This window comes from Chiloscyllium punctatum, unplaced genomic scaffold (assembly GCF_047496795.1).
Source record: "Chiloscyllium punctatum isolate Juve2018m unplaced genomic scaffold, sChiPun1.3 scaffold_1857, whole genome shotgun sequence".
Classification (NCBI taxonomy): Eukaryota; Metazoa; Chordata; class Chondrichthyes; order Orectolobiformes; family Hemiscylliidae; genus Chiloscyllium; species Chiloscyllium punctatum.
Window position 1 is genome coordinate 1 of NW_027311590.1, and position 21,578 is coordinate 21,578.

The 21,578-nt window shown below is 55.6% G+C and overlaps 1 protein-coding gene across 1 annotated transcript; it reads left to right on the top strand.

The window, feature by feature from the left end:
* Positions 1 to 4: 4 nt before the first annotated feature.
* Positions 5 to 12,642, top strand: LOC140475596 (uncharacterized; the record flags this gene model as incomplete). Its single annotated transcript, XM_072567797.1, has 5 exons — positions 5 to 52; positions 928 to 2,070; positions 8,273 to 8,356; positions 10,522 to 10,614; positions 12,422 to 12,642. Coding segments are annotated over 5 exons (1,589 nt in total), but the record flags the coding sequence as incomplete, so codon positions are not given.
* Between the last annotated feature and the right edge of the window lie 8,936 nt (positions 12,643 to 21,578).

Here is a 21,578-nt window from a genome sequence, read left to right on the forward strand (position 1 = left end):
CTGCACCTTTCGCATCACTTCAGAGGGTCACTGCCTCGTCATCGACAACCAGGTATTGATAAACCTGGTAATTCAGCTCCTCCAACCCGTGTTCCCACTTACCTTCAATCCAACTGCACCCACCTCAAACGTCTATACACCGGACCTGGTGGGCGTGGTGTGCCGGGAGGGGGGCTGGGTGGGGGCTGTGCCGGGAGGACTCTGGGCACTGGGAATGGACTTGGAGGGGCGGTGTGCCGGGAGGAGGCTTGGTGGGGAGGTGTGCCGGGAGGGGTCTTGGTGGGGAGGTGTGCCGGGAGGGGGCTGGGTGGGGGCGGTGTGCCGGGAGGGGGCTTGGTGGGGAGGTGTGCCGGGAGGGGTCTTGGTGGGGAGGTGTGCCGGGAGGGGGCTGGGTGGGGCGGTGTGCCGGGAGGGGGCTGGGTGGGGCGGTGTGCCGGGAGGGGGCTGGGTGGGGCGGTGTGCCGGGAGGGGGCTGGGTGCGGCGGTGTGCCGGGAGGGGGTTTGGTGGGGCGGTTGTGCCGGGAGGGGGCTGGGTGGGGGCGGTGTGCCGGGAGGGGGCTGGGTGGGGCGGTGTGCCGGGAGGGGGTTGGGTGGGGCGGTGTGCCGGGAGGGGGTTGGGTGGGGCGGTGTGCCGGGAGGGGGCTGGGTGGGGCGGTGTGCCGGGAGGCGGCTGGGTGGGGCGGTGTGCCGGGAGGCGGCTGGGTGGGGCGGTGTGCCCGGGAGGGGGCTGGGTGGGGAGGTGTGCCGGGAGGGGGCTGGGTGGGGAGGTGTGCCGGGAGGAGGCTGGGTGGGGCGGGTGTCCCGGGAGGGGGGTTTGGTGGGGCGGTGTGCCGGGAGGGGGCTGGGTGGGGTGTTGTGCCGGGAGGGGGCCCGGTGTTGGGAATGGGCTGAGCTCCCTGTCTCTGACGAATTCCGTTTCTTATGCAGAGTCTGAACGGAGTGTGGGTGAATGGGGAGCGGATTGAACCCCAGCAGCCTCACCAACTGAGTGAAGGCGATGTGATACAGCTAGGTGTGCCGTTGCATGATAAAGAACAGGCAGAGTATGAGTATCGATTAACCTGGAGAGACAGGGAACAGGAAGAGGCTGGTTCCAGAAGTACAGCCAGAGCCAAGGCCAGTGCGAGAGGGAAACGCAAACACAGCCGTGACCATGTGGAGCCACTGGATACAGACGGATCCCAGGGCTACACCAACAAAATTCAGCGACTCTGTCAGTCAAGCACATCAGACTACAGCACCAGCCAAGACGGGCAGAGACTCACAGAGGGTACACACCCCGGGCCCAGCCGAGACAGGCAGAGACTCACAGCAGGTACAGACCCTGGACCCAGCCAAGACGGGCAGAGACTCACAGCGGGTACACACCCCGGGCCCAACCAAGACAGGCAGAGACTCACAGCGGGTACAGACCCTGGACCCAGCCAAGACAGGCAGAGACTCACAGCGGGTACAGACCCTGGACCCAGCCAAGACGGGCAGAGACTCACAGCGGGTACAGACCCCGGGCCCAGCCAAGACAGGCAGAGACTCACAGAGGGTACAGACCCTGGACCCAGCCAAGACAGGCAGAGACTCACAGAGGGTACAGACCCCGGGTCCAGCCAAGACAGGCAGAGACTCACAGAGGGTACAGACCCTGGACCCAGCCAAGACGGGCAGAGACTCTCAGAGGGTACACACCCTGGGCCCAACCAAGACAGGCAGAGACTCACAGCGGGTACAGACCCTGGACCCAGCCAAGACAGGCAGAGACTCACAGCGGGTACACACCCCGGGCCCAGCCAAGACAGGCAGAGACTCACAGCGGGTACACACCCCGGGCCCAGCCAAGACAGGCAGAGACTCAGAGCGGGTACACACCCCGGGCCCAGCATGATGAGAAAGACTTGTATCCAAACGGACCCTTCAAGTACACTGAGAGCAATACCAGGGGTACAGGCAGATGCACTGTCAATACCTGGGGAAAACGACAGTCACGTTGAAGAGCTGGCTGCCAGTGTTCAGGGGCTGCAAGAGCTGCAGGGAAAGCTGCACAAATCCCTGCCCACAGAGCAGCAGGAGCGAAAGGTGGGTGTCAGAGTACCGGTCCTGGAATCTCTGTCTCGGTGTGTGTATGTGAAGTGATGTGTGAGCACAAGCTTGTTTCTCTCCCTGTGTGTAGCTCCTGAAATCTGCCTTTCCCTCTCCGTCCCCTCTGTGTGTGTCTGTGTGTGTCTGTGTGTGTGTATTTCCCTCTCTCTTTCTCTCCAAAGACTCTCATCCTCTTGGAGAGAAGAAATCCCTTCCCAACTCCATCTGAAATTGGTGCCTCTTTCCCTGAAAATCTTCTCTGCTATTTCTCTGGTGATTTGTTTGGATAACACCCAAACTGTGTTTCGGTACAATGTGATAATAATCATAAATTGAATCAGATCATTGGTTTGGAGAGAATTCCCCAGGCTCCCCAGTCTGTGAATGAAGATATTTCTCCTCCTCCCCCCTCAGTCTGAAATGGCTGACCAACCCCAGTGACTCTGGTTATGACCTGCCTGGTCATGGAGCCTGCTTCCTGCGTGTTTCCCCTTTCCAGGCCTGACTGAGTGTTACAGGTCTCTCTGTTAGAGATTTCTCTGTGGTACCCCTACCATCATCCTTTTAATTTAGATTCTTTGATGAGAGTAACCTCCCAGAGAGCTTGATTCATAGTTTCAGTTTCTAATGCTCTTATCCAGCTGTCAACATTACTCTGTTTAACCCTCTTGAGTTGAATATTGGTTTGTTCAGGTTGTATCCCTTCAACCCCAGTGCCCTTGCCTGTTTGCTCCAGGCACTAACCCATATGTAGCCAATATAACCATCTTGCCTGTCTCATAATCCTGAGAATTTGCCCCTGACAGTGCAGCGTAAATGTCCTGTACCTTGCCTGGCAACTTCCCCTGTATGAGCAACGTTCAAATGTGGTTTTTTCCCAATTTGTTTGCCGAGCCACTTGCTCAGACGATATGAGGAATGCCCCCACGTGCTTTGGCAGGGTCTCTGCAAACATTACCTTCCAGGCTGCGCTTTGTGACTCCGGTTCTCTCCCTCAGCCCCTGGTGTCTCCTGATTCCACCTGCGTTTTATGCTGATCTTCATCTTTCCGCAATTTCTCTTTACATTTCTAATTTACATATGGATTGGAGAAATTAAACTGGCCGTGGTATTGTGGGGTGGGGATTAAACCGGCCGTGGTGTTGTGGGTGGGGATTAAACCGGCCGTGGTTTGTGGGTGGGGATTAAACCGGCCGTGGTATTGTGGGTGGGGATTAGAACCGGCCGTGGTGTTGTAGATGGGGATTAAACCGGCCGTGGTGTTGTGGGTGGGGATTAAACTGGCCGTGGTGTTGTAGATGGGGATTAAACTGGCCGTGGTATTGTGGGTGGGGATTAAACTGGCCGTGGTATTGTGGGGTGGGGATTAAACCGGCCGTGGTATTGTGGGTGGGGATTAAACCGGCCGTGGTGTTGTGGGTGGGGATTAAACCGGCCGTGGTATTGTGGGTGGGGATTAAACCGGCCGTGGTATTGTGGGTGGGGAATTAAACCGGCCGTGGTATTGTGGGTGGGGATTAAACCGGCCGTGGTGTTGTAGATGGGGATTAAACCGGCCGTGGTGTTGTGGGTGGGGATTAAACCGGCCGTGGTATTGTGGGTGGGGATTAAACCGGCCGTGGTATTGTGGGTGGGGATTAAACCGGCCGTGGTATTGTGGGTGGGGATTAAACCGGCCGTGGTATTGTGGGTGGGGATTAAACCGGCTGTGGTATTGTGGGTGGGGATTAAACCGGCCGTGGTGTTGTAGATGGGGATTAAACCGGCCGTGGTATTGTGGGTGGGGATTAAACCGGCCGTGGGTATTGTGGGTGGGGATTAAACCGGCCGTGGTATTGTGGGTGGGGATTAAACCGGCCGTGGTATTGTGGGTGGGGATTAAACCGGCCGTGGTATTGTGGGTGGGGATTAAACCGGCCGTGGTATTGTGGGGTGGGGATTAAACCGGCCGTGGTATTGTGGGTGGGGATTAAACCGGCCGTGGTATTGTGGGGTGGGGATTAAACCGGCCGTGGTATTGTGGGTGGGGATTAAACCGGCCGTGGTATTGTGGGTGGGGATTAAACCGGCCGTGGTATGTAGATGGGGATTAAACCGGCCGTGGGTGTTGTAGATGGGGATTAAACCGGCCGTGGTATTGTGGGTGGGGATTAAACCGGCCGTGGTATTGTAGATGGGGATTAAACCGGCCGTGGTATTGTGGGTGGGGATTAAACCGGCCGTGGTATTGTGGGTGGGGATTAAACCGGCCGTGGTATTGTGGGTGGGGATTAAACCGGCCGTGGTATTGTAGATGGGGATTAAACCGGCCGTGGTGTTGTAGATGGGGATTAAACCGGCCGTGGTATTGTGGGTGGGGATTAAACCGGCCGTGGTATTGTAGATGGGGATTAAACCGGCCGTGGTATTGTGGGTGGGGATTAAACCGGCCGTGGTATTGTGGGTGGGGATTAAACCGGCCGTGGTGTTGTGGGTGGGGATTAAACCGGCCCGTGGTATTGTGGGTGGGGATTAAACCGGCCGTGGTATTGTGGGTGGGGATTAAACCGGCCGTGGTATTGTGGGTGGGGATTAAACCGGCCGTGGTGTTGTGGGTGGGGATTAAACCGGCCGTGGTGTTGTGGGTGGGGATTAAACTCGCCGTGGTATTGTAGATGGGGATTTGCTGGATTGGGTATGTGAGTTGGTTAGACTGATGCATTGGGGACCATGAGGACTGTAGATGCTGGAGAGTCTGACTGGATAAAGTGTGGGGTAAGCAACCACACAGCGGCTCCCGCAACATCCGAGGAGATGAGGGGTCAATGTTTCAGGGCTGAACCTTTCATAGGACTGGTTCCACCCGGAAACATTGACTCCCCCTCCCCTCTGATGCTGCTGAAGCTGCTTTGTTTTTTGCCAGCTTCACACTTTATCCACTAAACATTGGGGAACCAACCACAGAACAGGCTACTCCGGACTTAGGGGGGAATAGTGTAATGAGAAAGGTTAACTGAGCAGCCAGACTGTCTGACGAGGCGGAGTGACCATTAGACAATAGGATAATGAAGAGCGAGCTTGGTGAACCTGATACTGGGCTCCTGAATCAAAATAAAGGGGATGAGGAAGAACTGGGGAACCTGACGAGAGGGGTTTCTGGTGGCTCACAGACAGTCTGTGTGCAAACAGTGTGACCTCAATGACAACAATTCTTCGGTCTTGCTCCTTCTCCATGAATAAAAGGCTTTGGGGTTTTTCCTTAACCCTGCTCACTCAGGATATCTCATGTCCCCTTTAGCCTCTTCATTCCTCGTTTCAGATTGGTCCTACATTCCCAATATTCTTCCAAAGCTTCATCTGTTTTCAGTCACCTAGACCTTATGTACGCTTCCTTTTTCCTCTTTGTTAGTCTCACAATTTCACCTGTCATCCATGGGTCCCTAATCTTGCCATTTCTATCCCTCATGTTCACAGGGAGATGTCTCTCCTGAATTCTAATCAACCTCTCTTTAAAAGCCTCCCACATATCAAATGGGGATTTACCCTCCAACAGCTGCTCCCAGTCTCCATTCCCCAGCTCCTGCCGGGTCTTGGCCTTCCCCCAGTTTAGCTCTCTTCCTTTAGGACCACTCTCGTCTTTGTCCACGAGTATTCTAAAACACACGGGATTGTGATCATTATTCCCAAAGTGATCCCCCACTGAGACTTCACCCACCTGGCTGGGCTCATTCCCCAACACCAGACCCACTATGGCCCCTTCCTGCTCTCGAAAACCCTCCTGGATGTTCCTTACAAATTCTGCTCCATCCAGACCTCTACCACTAAGGGAATCCCAGTCAATGTTGGGGAAATTAAAATCTCTGATCCCCACCACCCTGTTGTTCCTATACCTTTCCATAACCTGTTTCCATATTTGTACCTCTCCCTCACCCTCACTGTCGGGAGGCCTGTAGTATAGCCCCTACATTGTTCCCACACCCTTCCTATTTCTGAGCTCTGCCCATATTGTCTCACTGCTTGAGCCCTTCCTAGTGCCCTCCTTCAGCACAGCTGTGAGATCCTCACTGAGCAGTAATGTAACTCCTCCACCCCCTTTTCCCTCCCTCTCTGTCCTGCCTGAACCATCTATATCCTGGGATACTTAGTTATCCATCATACCCTTCCCCGATCCCAGATTCAGGAGGAGCAGTCACATCATACTCCCAGGTACTAATCCAAGCCCTAAGTTTATCCACCTCACCGACTACACTTGGTGCAGTAAACCAAATGCACCTCAGACCACCCGTCCCTCTGTGTTCACCCACCGCTCCCTGCCTCCTCTTCGCCTTCCCCTCCGTCACGCTGACTCCATTATCCAGTTCCCAACAGGCTTTAGTTACCACCTCCTTACTGTCCTCTAACCACCTCAATTGGTTCCCATCCCCCTGTCGTCACATTAGTGTAAACCCTCCCCAACAGTGTTAGCAAAAGCACCCCTGAGGACCTTGGTTCCAGTCTGGCCCAGGTGTAGACCGTCCAATTTATAATAGTCTCACCTCCCCAGGAACCGGGCCGAATGTCCCAAACATCTGGACCCCTCCCCTCTGCAGCATCTCTCAAGCCCCACATTCATCCTGAACATTCTGTCATTCTGACTCTGACTCGCATGTGCCAGCGGGAGTAATCCTGAGATTACCACCTCTGTTATTTCCATTCAGGACCAGCTGTTATTGTTGCCTATGTTTCCATCAGATATAGGATTGAAAGGGAGTCCATTCGGCCCATCCAGTCCACTCTGCCATTTGCTCATGGCTGATGGGTGTTTCAACGCCACTTACCCGCACTTTCCCAGTAGCCCTTAATTCCTTGCGAGATGGGGAGTTTTATCAATCTCTGCCTTGAAGACACTCGATGTCCTGGCCTCCACTGTGCTCCACGGCAATGAATTCCACCAATGAATTTCAAGTCACTTTGGAGTGAGACCCCCCCACCCCCACCCCATTTTATCACCGCCAGACTGGGACAGTGCTGGGAGTCATGCCCCAGTACACCCAGAGGCATCACACAAGGTAAAATACCCAGAACTCCCCAATTTCTTGGCTTTGCAGATCCAGGTTTCTGTACTGGTCCAGAATGTCTGTTTGTGACAATTAAATAAACTGTTGCTATTTGGAAGCAGTTCCGAGTTATCAGCACGTAACGGCCCGAGTTAAAAGTCTCATCCCTTTATAAACTGCCTGTTAGACATGTACCCGTTCAGCCACACGCACTCAGATACCCAGCCAGGGGTGTCGTGCTGAGAGGCAGGCCCGTGGTCCCTGTTCACAGACCCTGCTTCCTGCCTGGCCGTCGCTGAATGCTGTTACCTGGGAGGGATGGGATGTCTGGTTCCCACTGAGAACAAAAAAAATTCTGCTTTATTAACAAAAACTCACTGCTCACAACAGCTGCTGAAGGAAAACTAAACTCAATTTCTTCAGGCTTCCTAATAAGGCCCAAAGTTGCAGCAAACCAGTCACTTGTCAGTACCCTGTTGACAGGGCCAGACTGTTCAGCAACCTGAGAACTGAAAACCTCTCTCCGCTGACACACAGGGAACAGAACACTGTGGGCCTCTGAGCAACCAGCAAAGGGGCTGCTGATTGAAGCTCTCTTTATACAGCCCTTTCGCTCCAGCTCCTCGGCACCTTCTCCTGCTTGAACCAGCAGCTCTGGGGTTAACAGTGCTCACAATCAGGGCCAGGTTACTCCATTTGATAACTGGAATAACACCTCAACTATTCCTCATTGCAGACCACAGTAAGAAATACAAAAACACACATTTTAAATCGTCTTTCCAGGGTCTGTCTCTGTCTAGTGGGTGGGTGGGTGTCTCTCGATATCTATCTGCTCTGTCACTCCCTCTTCTGATTTATGTGTGTTATATGATCATACCCGTCTATATCTCTCTCTGTCTGGTGGATGTATGTTTCTGTCTGTGTTTTGGTGTGCCTTGTATTTCTCTCTATCTGCCTGTCGGATATATCCATCTGTCTAGTTGTCCCTGTCCCTCTCTGTGTATGTCTTGCTGTCTCTCTGTTTGTGGCCGTGTCTCTCTCTCTCTCTCTCTCTCTCTCTCTCTCTCTCTCTCTCTCTCTCTGCCCGTCTCTCATTCGGAGATATGTTTGTGGCCGTGTCTCTCTCTCTCTCTCTCTGTCTCTCTGCCCGTCTCTCATTCGGAGATATGTTTGCGTGTGACCAGGAGCTGAAGGCAGCCCTAAGCCGACAGAGGAAGGAGTTGGAGGACATAATTCAAGCCAAAGACAGAGAACTGCAGGAGAGGAAGGTTAGTCCTTCACAGGGTTGGGCTGTGTTTTGGAAGGGGAGGCCCAGGAATGGCCTGGTATTGGGGAGGGGAGGCAGGGTCACATCCACGAGCTTGGTGATGGTTGGGCCAATACACCGTGTAAGGAGCACAGAAAAGCCGAGTGAATCAGGGGGACCTGACTGTGGGGAAACTGTGGAGACCAGGTCAGTGAGTCTCTTTCAGGTAGAGAGATCCTTACCAGTAAGGGGATCAAGGGGGACAGGGAGGAGGCAGGCAAATCGGGTTGAGAAACAGACCAACCTTGAGCGAGTGATGCAGCAGACTCTACGGGCTGAATAGCCTCATTTCTGCTGCTATACCACCAGGTCACCTGCAAGGTCCCCTCCAAACCCCTCCCCATCCCGACTGGGAAATATCTCCCCGTTCCCTCGCTGTCACTGGGTCTGAATCCTGGAATTCCCTCCCTCAGGGACATTGTGGGTCTACCCACAGCACAGGGACTGCAGTGGGTCAGGAAGGCAGCTCACTCCCACATTCTCAAGGGGGGGGGCAACTAGGGACGGGGGCAGGAAATGCAGCTCAGCCCCACCTTGACCAGGCAATCACTGACTACTGGGGTGTGTATGACCGCTCGGTGAGTGACCATCAGCCGAATGTCCACTTGGTGTCTGACCATTAGCCGTGTGACCGCTCGGTGAGTGACCGTTAGCCGTGTGACCGCTCGGTGAGTGACCGTTAGCCAAGTGTCCACTCGGTGTCTGACCGTTAGCCGTGTGACCGCTCGGTGAGTGACCGTTGGCTGAGTGACCGCTCGGTGAGTGACCATTAGCCAAGTGTCCACTCGGTGTCTGACCGTTAGCCGTGTGACCGCTCGGTGAGTGACCGTTAGCCAAGTGTCCACTCGGTGTCTGACCGTTAGCCGTGTCACCGTTAGCCGAGTGACAACTCGGTGAGTGACCGTTAGCCGTGTGACCGCTCCATGTCTGACCGTTAGCCAAGTGTCCACTCGGTGTCTGACCGTTAGCCGTGTGACCGCTCAGTGAGTGACCGTTAGCCGTGTGACCGCTCGGTGAGTGACCGTTAGCCGAGTGTCCACTCGGTGTCTGAACATTAGCCGTGTGACCGCTCGGTGAGTGACCGTTAGCTCTGTGACCCCTCGGTGAGTGACTGTTAGCCGTGTGACCCCTCAGTGAGTGACCGTTAGCTCTGTGACCCTTCAGTGAGTGACCGTTAGCTCTGTGACCCCTCGGTGAGTAACCGTTAGCCGTGTGACCCCTCAGTGAGTGACTGTTAGCCGTGTGACCCCTCAGTGAGTGACCGTTAGCTCTGTGACCCTTCAGTGAGTGACCGTTAGCTCTGTGACCCCTCGGTGAGTAACCATTAGCCGTGTGACCCCTCGGTGAGTGACCGTTAGCTCTGTGACCCCTCGGTGTGTGACCGTTAGCCATGTGACCCCTCGGTGAGTGACCGTTAGCTCTGTGACCCCTCGGTGAGTGACCGTTAGCCGTGTGACCCCTCGGTGAGTGACCGTTAGCTCTGTGACCCCTCGGTGAGTGACCGTTAGCCGTGTGACCCCTCGGTGAGTGACCGTTAGCTCTGTGACCCCTCAATGAGTGACCGTTAGCTCTGTGACCCCTCGGTGAGTGACCGTTAGCCGTGTGACCCCTCGGTGTCTGACCGTTAGCTCTGTGACCCCTCGGTGAGTGACTGTTAGCCGTGTGACCCCTCGGTGTCTGACCGTTAGCTCTGTGACCCCCTCGGTGAGTGACCGTTAGCCGTGTGACCCCTCAGTGAGTGACCGTTAGCCGTGTAACCCCTCGGTGAGTGACTGTTAGCTCTGTGACCCCTCGGTGAGTGGCCGTTAGCCGTGTGACCCCTCGGTGAGTGACCGTTAGCTCTGTGACCCCTCGGTGAGTGACCGTTAGCCGTGTGACCCCTCGGTGAGTGACCGTTAGCCGTGTGACCCCTCGGTGTGTGACCGTTAGCTCTGTGACCCCTCGGTGAGTGACCGTTAGCCCTGTGACCCCTCGGTGTGTGACCGTTGGCTCTGTGACCCCTCGGTGAGTGACCGTTAGCTCTGTGACCCCTCGGTGAGTGACCGTTAGCTCTGTGAGCGGTGATGAAGGGGTGACTGGGTGTACTGAGCTGTAATATTGCTGCTCCCTGTCTGTTTTGCTGAGCAGGTGAAGATTCACAGGGACCAAGCAGCTGCCCAACTGACTGATGTCCTGGAGAATGAGCTGCAATGTATCATCTGCTCTGAGCACTTCATTGAGGTAGGACATCCAATCTCCGGTATCCCATTCCACCAAACCCCCTCTCCCTCCCCTCCGAGTCACTCTGAACTCTCCTCCTCCTCACTCTCCCCATTCTCTCTCTCTCTCTCTCTCTCTTTTCCTGTCTCTCTCTCAAGAAGCCGCAGAAAGTCAAGCAAGGGCTTGGAGGGACCTTGGCCATGAATGGCCAAAAGCCAGTGTTTGGGAATTGAGTGGGTAACGGGGAATGTTAATGGATTGTAAACATTAGGTTCACCTTCGGGACTCAAGCAGAGAACAGTCTGAAAGGTTTGGGTTTGTTATCTCAGCAGGATAGACAGGCATGGAGGTTCAGGCAGCATCCAAGCAGCTTCGAAATCGATGTTTCGGGCAAAAGCCCAAGCTCCTCGGATGCTGCCTGAACTGCCGTGCTCTTCCAGCACCACTCATCCCGAATCTGGTTTCCAGCATCTGCAGTCATTGTGTGTTCCCAGGATAGACAGGGACTGGAGGGAATCCTGACAAGGTTCATTCACCTGATCCTGGGTCTGCATGGAATGATCAGGAATTGGCAGGTGGGAAAGGGAGAGGTTTTACACTTTGGTCGGAAGAATAGAGCAGTGGGCTATTCCCTAAACGGGGAAAGGCTTCAGGAATCAAAAGCATAAAGGTCCTTGGGAGTCCTGGTTCAGGATTCTCTTCAGGTTAACAGGCAGGTTCAGTTGGCAGGTAGGAAGGTCAATGTAATGTTAGTGTTAATTTCCAGAGGGTTACAATACAAGAGCAGGGATGTACTGCTGAGGCTACTTGGATACTGCCTGAACTGCTGTGCTCTTCCAGCACCACTCATCCAGAAATGAGGCTGGATCACGCTCTGGTCAGACCACAGTTGGAACATTGAGAGCAGTTTTGGGCCCCGTATCTAAGGAAGGACGTGCTGGTGTTGGAGGGAGGAGGGTCCACAGGGGGTTTACACGAATGATCCTGGGGATGGAGGGTTTGTCACATGAGGAGCAGCTAAGGACATGGGGTCTGTACTCAATGGGGTTCAGAAGGATGGGGGTGGGGGGGGGGGGGATCTGATTGAAACGTCCAGAACCCTGAGAGACCTGGATCGATTGGTCATGGAGATGATGTTTCTGCTGTAGGAGAGACTGGGACCCAAGGGCACAACCTCAGGGTGAAGGGACAGAGAGGAGGAGGAATTTCTTCAGCCAGAGGGTGGGGTGGGGGGAATCTGTGGGACTCATTGCTGCATCGGGCTGTGGAGGACAAGTCACTGAGTGTGTCCATAACAGAGAGAGAGAGAGAGAGAGAGGTTCTCGATGAGTAAGGGGATCGTGGGGTACAGGGAGGAGGCAGGGGAGGGGGGTTAAGAAAGATATCAGCCATGATCGAATGAAGGAGCAGACTTGATGGGCCGAATGGCCTCATTCTACAACAATATCTGATGGTTTTATGGAAACAAACAAGATTGGTTGGGATCTCTAACCAGGTTAACGTGGGGAGGTTGTTCCACTTGTGGGAGAGTCTCGGACCTGAGGATCTGTTCTCAGAATAAGGATCACAGATTTAAGCCAGAGTCGAGGAGGAATTCCTTTCCCTCCGAAGGGCCTGAATCTGTGGAATTCTTGATCACGGAGAGCTGGTGAGGCTGGCCCATGATCCTGAAGGCTGAGCAGGAAGGGAATCCTGGGTTATCGGGAAAAGGCAAGCAAATGGAGTTGAGGATTATCGGATCAGCAGTGAGCATGTTAAATAGGGCTGAATGGCCTTCAGCTCGTCTACATCATGGTGACTCTGATTGTCACTGTGTATCTACCCTCAGGCTGTCACTCTGAACTGTTCTCACAGTTTTTGCTGTCACTGTATCCTGGAGTGGAGGAAGAGGAAGGAGGAGTGTCCAATCTGTAGACAGACGATCCGGACCCAGAGCCGCTCAGTGGTTCTCGATAACTGTATTGACCGTATGCTGGAGAATCTGAGTGAGGCGATGAGAGAGCGCAGGCTCCAACTCCTCAAAGAGCGCAAAGGTGAGCACAGCAGGGTGTATGTCAGTGCTGTGATACCACACACTCGGTCTCAGGGGGGTAAATAAACCAGGCAACAACTGTGAAAGTACTTCATCTCCCATGGTTGGCTCGTCTGACTGAAAAAGATGCTGAACTGCCACGGTCTGTTGAAATGGGAAAGCAAGCAGATTGAGTCTGATTGGTCAGTGAAGGACTCTCACTTGTTTCGTTAAAACAGGCACTGTGTGTGGGTGCTCTCATGGTGTCTAGAAACAGCAAGGCTGGCGAGGACACATCTGCCCTTTCCCAGACTCTGCCCCTTCTGATACGGATTCACCTGTTGTGGATAACCTCACATTTATCCACATTATCCTGTATCTCCCATGTATTTCCCCACTCCCTCAGCCTGTCCAAATCCCACTGAGACATCTCTGCATGTTCCTCACAGGTCACCCTCCCACCCAGCTTTGTGTGAACCCAGCCCCTCGTGTTTCACAGGGAGGGATTAGCTTTGATAGAGGATAGATTTCAAAAACACATTCCTGGAGGTGCGGAGCAACTCGAGCAGCATCTGTGGACAGCTCCCAGTTTTAATAAAAGAAGAGTCAGAAAGGGCTCTAAACATTAGAATGTAGTATGCACAATACACAAGACATTGCAGAAACGAGGGCCTCCACTTCCACTGGGTCAATACCACCCTCCCTACGCCAGTCCCCCTTCCTCTGGGTCAGCGCCACCCTCCCTACGCCAGTCCCCCGTTCCGCTGGGTCAGCACCACCCTCCCTACGCCAGTCCCCCGTTCCACTGGGTCAGCACCACCCTACGCCAGTCCCTATTCCTAGCTTGCGCCCATAATCTTGAATGTTATGATGTTATGTCTGAAATAAAGGGAATTCCAAAGAAATAAGGACAGAATTTGTTCAGGTGAACCGGGCAGATCGATTCGCAGGAAGGACAGGAAGCAAGTAGTGACAGACATTTAAGGTGATAATCTGTGACCCTTGGCAAAAATACATCCCTGGATGGAGGAAGGATTCTCCAAGAGGGATAAACCAACCAGGGCTAACCCAGGAAGTTAAGGCGAGTATTAGGTTGTGAGAAAATCCATATAAGGAGACAAAAGCTCTTGCTAGCCCTGAAGACAGAGGTAACTTCCGAATCCAGTGGAGGGGGGCTGATTGGATAATAATGAGAAATGTAAGTGACCAAGGCAGAACAGTGAAAAATATCAGAGCTCCTGTAAATCTAGAGAGAGATCAAAGTGAACGCAGGCCCCTTAGAATCTGGGAGATTGTTATGGGGACAAGGAAATGGCAGGGGAGTTTTACAGATATTTTCTCAGTCTTTCTGGTGGAAGGTACTGGGGTTATTCCCTTATTACTGAAGATACAGGAATGGGATTAAACACCATGACTCGACAGGGAGTACCAAACAGACTGATGGAGAAGTACTGGACTCTGCGATGTCTTCATTCTTGCCTTTATGTAATCTTTAACTCCCTTGCTTAGCCATGGATGATAATCTCCCCCACCTTCGAATCTTCCTTCCTTTTGGGAGAAATTGCGTATCCCCGTTAACCATCTGTCACGGCTCATCACCTGTCACGACCTTATTGTCTTCCTGTCCCGATCTGGCCTCGTGTCGATGTCATGACCTTCGTTTTACTGCAGTTTGTCATGCTGCAGCTGAGTTTGTAATTCACCCATGACCAGTGAACATCCATTCATCCTACTTCCACACACCACACCCACTACGTCCTGAATAGACTGCTCCTTGGTTGGCTCCAGGAAACAATCCCTTCCTTCAGGCTACCCCTGGCTCTTAGATTAATCCACTCCATATACACATTGAAATCAATGGTTATTGCTCTGTTAGAAGCCCCCAGTATTTCCTGTTTTATACTGTCCCTCACAGTGAGACTATAGTTTGGCTACCTGGAGATTCCTCCCTCTCCAGACACCTTTCCCTTCACCTCTGGTACTGATCTCGTTTCTCATGGCAACATTGATTAACTCCTTTACTAACAAAGCTACACCACCTCGACCTCCTTCCTGCCAATCCTTCTGAAACATTGAATACCCTTGGAGATGCAATTCCCCAACCTGGTCTCCCTGCACCCACTGAATCAGAGTCAGTTCTCTCTCCTGGTGCTGTTAACTCATTGACTTTACTCTGGGAGCTTCATGCATTCAGATGCAGAGCCATCAAGTTTGTTCAACTGTCATTTTTCCCCCGAGTCTTGGACGACTCCTCAGTGTACTATGACAACTCTGGTCCCAGCCTGATTGATTGGAACAGCTCCCTCCTTCCCCAGGACTGGGGCCAAGGTCCTGTGCATTTGAATCAGTTTCTCCCACACCAGCCGAGACGCAGTTAGCTCGTGGCTCAGCTGGTAATCCAGAGATGGTTACCTTTTTGGTTTTGCTTTTTAATTTAGTCCCTCGCTGCTCATATTCCCTCAGCAGAACCTCTTTCCTCTCCCTCCTGATATCGTTGGTACCGACATGGACCACGACAACGGACTCTTTCCCCTCCCACTCCCAGGTTCCTCTGCAGCCCAGATAATGATCCTGAACCCGGGCACCAGGCAGGCAACACGGCCTTCAGGATTCTTGGTCCTGGTCACAGAGGACAGTGTCTATTCCCCTGACGACACCGTCCCCGATTACAGCGACATTTCGATCACTCCCCCCTCCCCCCCCATAACCTTACACACCTCGATCACTCCCCCCTCCCCCCCATAACCTTACACACCTCGATCACTCCCCCCCATAACCTTACACACCTCGATCACTCCCCCCCTCCCCCCATAACCTTACACACCTCGATCACTCCCCCCCATAACCTTACACACCTCGATCACTCCCCCCTCCCCCCCCATAACCTGACACACCTCGATCACTCCCCCCCCATAACCTTACACACCTCGATCACTCCCCCTCCCCCCCCATAACCTTACACACCTCGATCACTCCCCCCCTCCCCCCCATAACCTTACACACCTCGATCACTCCCCCCTCCCCCCCCATAACCTTACACACCTCGATCACTCCCCCCTCCCCCCCCCATAACCTTACACACCTCGATCACTCCCCCCCATAACCTTACACACCTCGATCACTCCCCCCTCCCCCCCCATAACCTTACACACCTCGATCACTCCCCCCCATAACCTGACACACCTCAATCACTCTCCCCTCCCCCCCATAACCTTACACACCTCGATCACTCCCCCCGATAACCTGACACACCTCGATCACTCCCCCCCCATAACCTTACACACCTCGATCACTCCCCCCTCCCCCCCCATAACCTTACACACCTCGATCACTCCCCCCCCATAACCTGACACACCTCGATCACTCCCCCCCCATAACCTTACACACCTCGATCACTCTCCCCTCCCCCCCATAACCTTACACACCTCGATCACTCCCCCCCCATAACCTTACACACCTCGATCACTCCCCCCTCCCCCCCATAACCTTACACACCTCGATCACTCCCCCCCATAACCTTACACACCTCGATCACTCTCCCCTCCCCCCCATAACCTTACACACCTCGATCACTCTCCCCTCCCCCCCATAACCTTACACACCTCGATCACTCCCCCCGATAACCTGACACACCTCGATCACTCCCCCCCCATAACCTTACACACCTCGATCACTCCCCCCTCCCCCCCCATAACCTTACACACCTCGATCACTCCCCCCCCATAACCTGACACACCTCGATCACTCCCCCCCCATAACCTTACACACCTCGATCACTCTCCCCTCCCCCCCATAACCTTACACACCTCGATCACTCCCCCCCCATAACCTTACACACCTCGATCACTCCCCCCTCCCCCCCATAACCTTACACACCTCGATCACTCCCCCCCATAACCTTACACACCTCGATCACTCTCCCCTCCCCCCCATAACCTTACACACCTCGATCACTCCCCCCTCCCCCCCATAACCTTACACACCTCGATCACCCCCCCCTCCCCCCCATAACCTTACACACCTCGATCACCCCCCCCTCCCCCCCATAACCTTACACACCTCGATCACCCCCCCCCCCATAACCTTACACACCTCGATCACTCCCCCCTCCCCCCCATAACCTTACACACCTCGATCACTCCCCCCTCCCCCCCCATAACCTTACACACCTCGATCACTCCCCCCTCCCCCCCATAACCTTACACACCTCGATCACTCCCCCCTCCCCCCCCATAACCTTACACACCTCGATCACTCCCCACTCCCCCCCATAACCTGACACACCTCGATCACTCCCCCCTCCCCCCATAACCTTACACACCTCGATCACTCCCCCCCATAACCTTACACACCTCGATCACTCCCCCCCCATAACCTGACACACCTCAATCACTCTCCCCTCCCCCCCCCATAACCTGACACACCTCAATCACTCTCCCCTCCCCCCCCATAACCTGACACACCTCAATCACTCTCCCCTCCCCCCCCATAACCTTACACACCTCGATCACTCCCCCCTCCCCCCATAACCTTACACACCTCGATCACTCCCCCCCCATAACCTGACACACCTCAATCACTCTCCCCTCCCCCCCCATAACCTGACACACCTCAATCACTCTCCCCTCCCCCCCCATAACCTGACACACCTCAATCACTCTCCCCTCCCCCCCCATAACCTGACACACCTCAATCACTCTCCCCTCCCCCCCCATAACCTTACACACCTCGATCACTCCCCCCTCCCCCCCATAACCTGACACACCTCGATCACTCCCCCCCATAACCTTACACACCTCGATCACTCCCCCCTCCCCCCCATAACCTTACACACCTCGATCACTCCCCCCTCCCCCCCATAACCTTACACACCTCGATCACTCCCCCCCCCCATAACCTGACACACCTCAATCACTCTCCCCTCCCCCCCATAACCTTACACACCTCGATCACTCCCCCCCCATACCCTTACACACCTCAATCACTCTCCCCTCCCCCCCCATAACCTGACACACCTCAATCACTCTCCCCTCCCCCCCCCATAACCTTACACACCTCGATCACTCCCCCCTCCCCCCCATAACCTTACACACCTCGATCACTCCCCCCCATAACCTTACACACCTCGATCACTCCCCCCTCCCCCCCATAACCTGACACACCTCAATCACTCTCCCCTCCCCCCCATAACCTTACACACCTCGATCACTCTCCCCTCCCCCCCATAACCTTACACACCTCGATCACTCTCCCCCCCATAACCTTACACACCTCGATCACTCTCCCCCCTCCCCCCCATAACCTTACACACCTCGATCACTCCCCCCCCCATAACCTTACACACCTCGATCACTCCCCCCCCCATAACCTGACACACCTCAATCACTCTCCCCTCCCCCCCCATAACCTTACACACCTCGATCACTCCCCCCCATACCCTTACACACCTCGATCACTCCCCCCTCCCCCCCATAACCTGACACACCTCGATCACTCCCCCCCATAACCTTACACACCTCGATCACTCCCCCCTCCCCCCCATAACCTTACACACCTCGATCACTCCCCCCTCCCCCCCATAACCTTACACACCTCGATCACTCCCCCCCCCCATAACCTGACACACCTCAATCACTCTCCCCTCCCCCCCATAACCTTACACACCTCGATCACTCCCCCCCATACCCTTACACACCTCAATCACTCTCCCCTCCCCCCCCATAACCTGACACACCTCAATCACTCTCCCCTCCCCCCCCATAACCTTACACACCTCGATCACTCCCCCCTCCCCCCCATAACCTTACACACCTCGATCACTCCCCCCCATAACCTTACACACCTCGATCACTCCCCCCCTCCCCCCCATAACCTGACACACCTCAATCACTCTCCCCTCCCCCCCATAACCTTACACACCTCGATCACTCTCCCCTCCCCCCCATAACCTTACACACCTCGATCACTCTCCCCCCCATAACCTTACACACCTCGATCACTCTCCCCCCTCCCCCCCATAACCTTACACACCTCGATCACTCCCCCCCCATAACCTTACACACCTCGATCACTCCCCCCCATAACCTTACACACCTCGATCACTCTCCCCTCCCCCCCATAACCTTACACACCTCGATCACTCCCCCCTCCCCCCCATAACCTGACACACCTCAATCACTCTCCCCTCCCCCCCCATAACCTTACACACCTCGATCACTCCCCCCTCCCCCCATAACCTTACACACCTCGATCACTCCCCCCCCATAACCTTACACACCTCGATCACTCCCCCCCATAACCTTACACACCTCGATCACTCCCCCCCATAACCTGACACACCTCAATCACTCCCCCCTCCCCCCATAACCTTACACACCTCGATCACTCCCCCCCTCCCCCCATAACCTTACACACCTCGATCACTCCCCCCCATAACCTTACACACCTCGATCACTCCCCCCTCCCCCCATAACCTTACACACCTCGATCACTCCCCCCCCATAACCTTACACACCTCGATCACTCTCCCCCCCCATAACCTGACACACCTCAATCACTCTCCCCTCCCCCCCATAACCTTACACACCTCGATCACTCCCCCCCATAACCTTACACACCTCGATCACTCCCCCCTCCCCCCCATAACCTGACACACCTCAATCACTCTCCCCTCCCCCCCAAAACCTTACACACCTCGATCACTCTCCCCTCCCCCCCATAACCTTACACACCTCGATCACTCCCCCCTCCCCCCCATAACCTTACACACCTCGATCACTCTCCCCTCCCCCCATAACCTTACACACCTCGATCACTCTCCCCTCCCCCCATAACCTTACACACCTCGATCACTCTCCCCCAGAACCTTACACACCTCGATCACTCTCCCCCATAACCTTACACACCTCGATCACTCTCCCCCCTCCCCCCCATAACCTTACACACCTCGATCACTCCCCCCCCATAACCTTACACACCTCGATCACTCCCCCTCCCCCCCATAACCTTACACACCTCGATCACTCCCCCCTCCCCCCATAACCTTACACACCTCGATCACTCCCACTCCCCCCCATAACCTTACACACCTCGATCACTCCCCCTCCCCCCCATAACCTTACACACCTCGATCACTCCCCCCCATAACCTTACACACCTCGATCACCTCCCCCTCCCCCCCATAACCTTACACACCTCGATCACTCCCCCTCCCCCCATAACCTTACACACCTCGATCACTCTCCCCCATAACCTTACACACCTCGATCACTCTCCCCCCCTCCCCCCCATAACCTTACACACCTCGATCACTCCCCCCCATAACCTTACACACCTCGATCACTCCCCCTCCCCCCCATAACCTAACACACCTCGATCACTCGCCCCCATAACCTTACACACCTCGATCACTCGCCCCCATAACCTTACACACCTCGATCACTCTCCCCCATAACCTTACACACCTCGATCACTCTCCCCCCTCCCCCCCATAACCTTACACACCTCGATCACTCCACCCCCATAACCTGACACACCTCAATCACTCTCCCCTCCCCCCCCATAACCTTACACACCTCGATCACTCCCCCCCATACCCTTACACACCTCGATCACTCCCCCCTCCCCCCATAACCTTACACACCTCGATCACTCCCCCCCCATAACCTTACACACCTCGATCACTCTCCCCTCCCCCCCATAACCTGACACACCTCAATCACTCTCCCCTCCCCCCCCCATAACCTTACACACCTCGATCACTCCCCCCCCATAACCTTACACACCTCGATCACTCCCCCCCCACCCCCCCCCCCCCCCCCCCCCCCACCCCCCCCCCCCCCCCCCCCCCCCCCCCCCCCCCCCCCCCCCCCCTCCCCCCCCCCCCCCCCCCCCCCCCCCCCCCCCCCCCCCCACCCCCCTCCCCCCCCCCCCCTCCCCCCCCCCCCCCCCCCCCACCCCCCCCCCCCCTCCCCCCCCCCCCCCCCCCCCCCCCCCCCCTCCCCCCCCCCACCCCCCCCCCCCCCCCCCCCCCACCCCTCCCCCCCCCCCCCCCACCCCCCCCCCCCCCCCCCCCCCCCCTCCCCCCCCCCCCCCCACCCCCCCCCCCCCCCCCCCCCCCCCCCCCCCCTCCCCCCCTCCCCCCCCCCCCCCCCCCACCCCCCCCCCCCCCCCCCCCCCCCCCCCCCCCCCTCCCCCCCCCCCCCCCCCCCCCCCCCCCCCCCCATAACCTTACACACCTCGATCACTCCCCTCCCCCCCATAACCTTACACACCTCGAATCACTCCCCCCTCCCCCCATAACCTGACACACCCTCGATCACTCCCCCCTCCCCCCCATAACCTTACACACCTCGATCACTCCCCCCCCCATAACCTTACACACCTCGATCACTCCCCCCCCCATAACCTTACACACCTCGATCACTCTCCCCCCCCCCCATAACCTTACACACCTCGATCACTCCCCCCTCCCCCCCCATAACCTTACACACCTCGATCACTCCCCCCCCCCATAACCTTACACACCTCGATCACTCCCCCCTCCCCCCCATAACCTTACACACCTCGATCACTCCCCCCTCCCCCCCATAACCTTACACACCTCGATCACTCTCCCCTCCCCCCATAACCTTACACACCTCGATCACTCTCCCCTCCCCCCATAACCTTACACACCTCGATCACTCCCCCTCCCCCCATAACCTTACACACCTCGATCACTCTCCCCCCCCCATAACCTTACACACCTCGATCACTCTCCCCCCTCCCCCCCCATAACCTTACACACCTCGATCACTCCCCCCCCCCCATAACCTTACACACCTCGATCACTCCCCCCTCCCCCCCATAACCTTACACACCTCGATCACTCCCCCCTCCCCCCATAACCTTACACACCTCGATCACTCCCCCTCCCCCCATAACCTTACACACCTCGATCACTCCCCTCCCCCCATAACCTTACACACCTCGA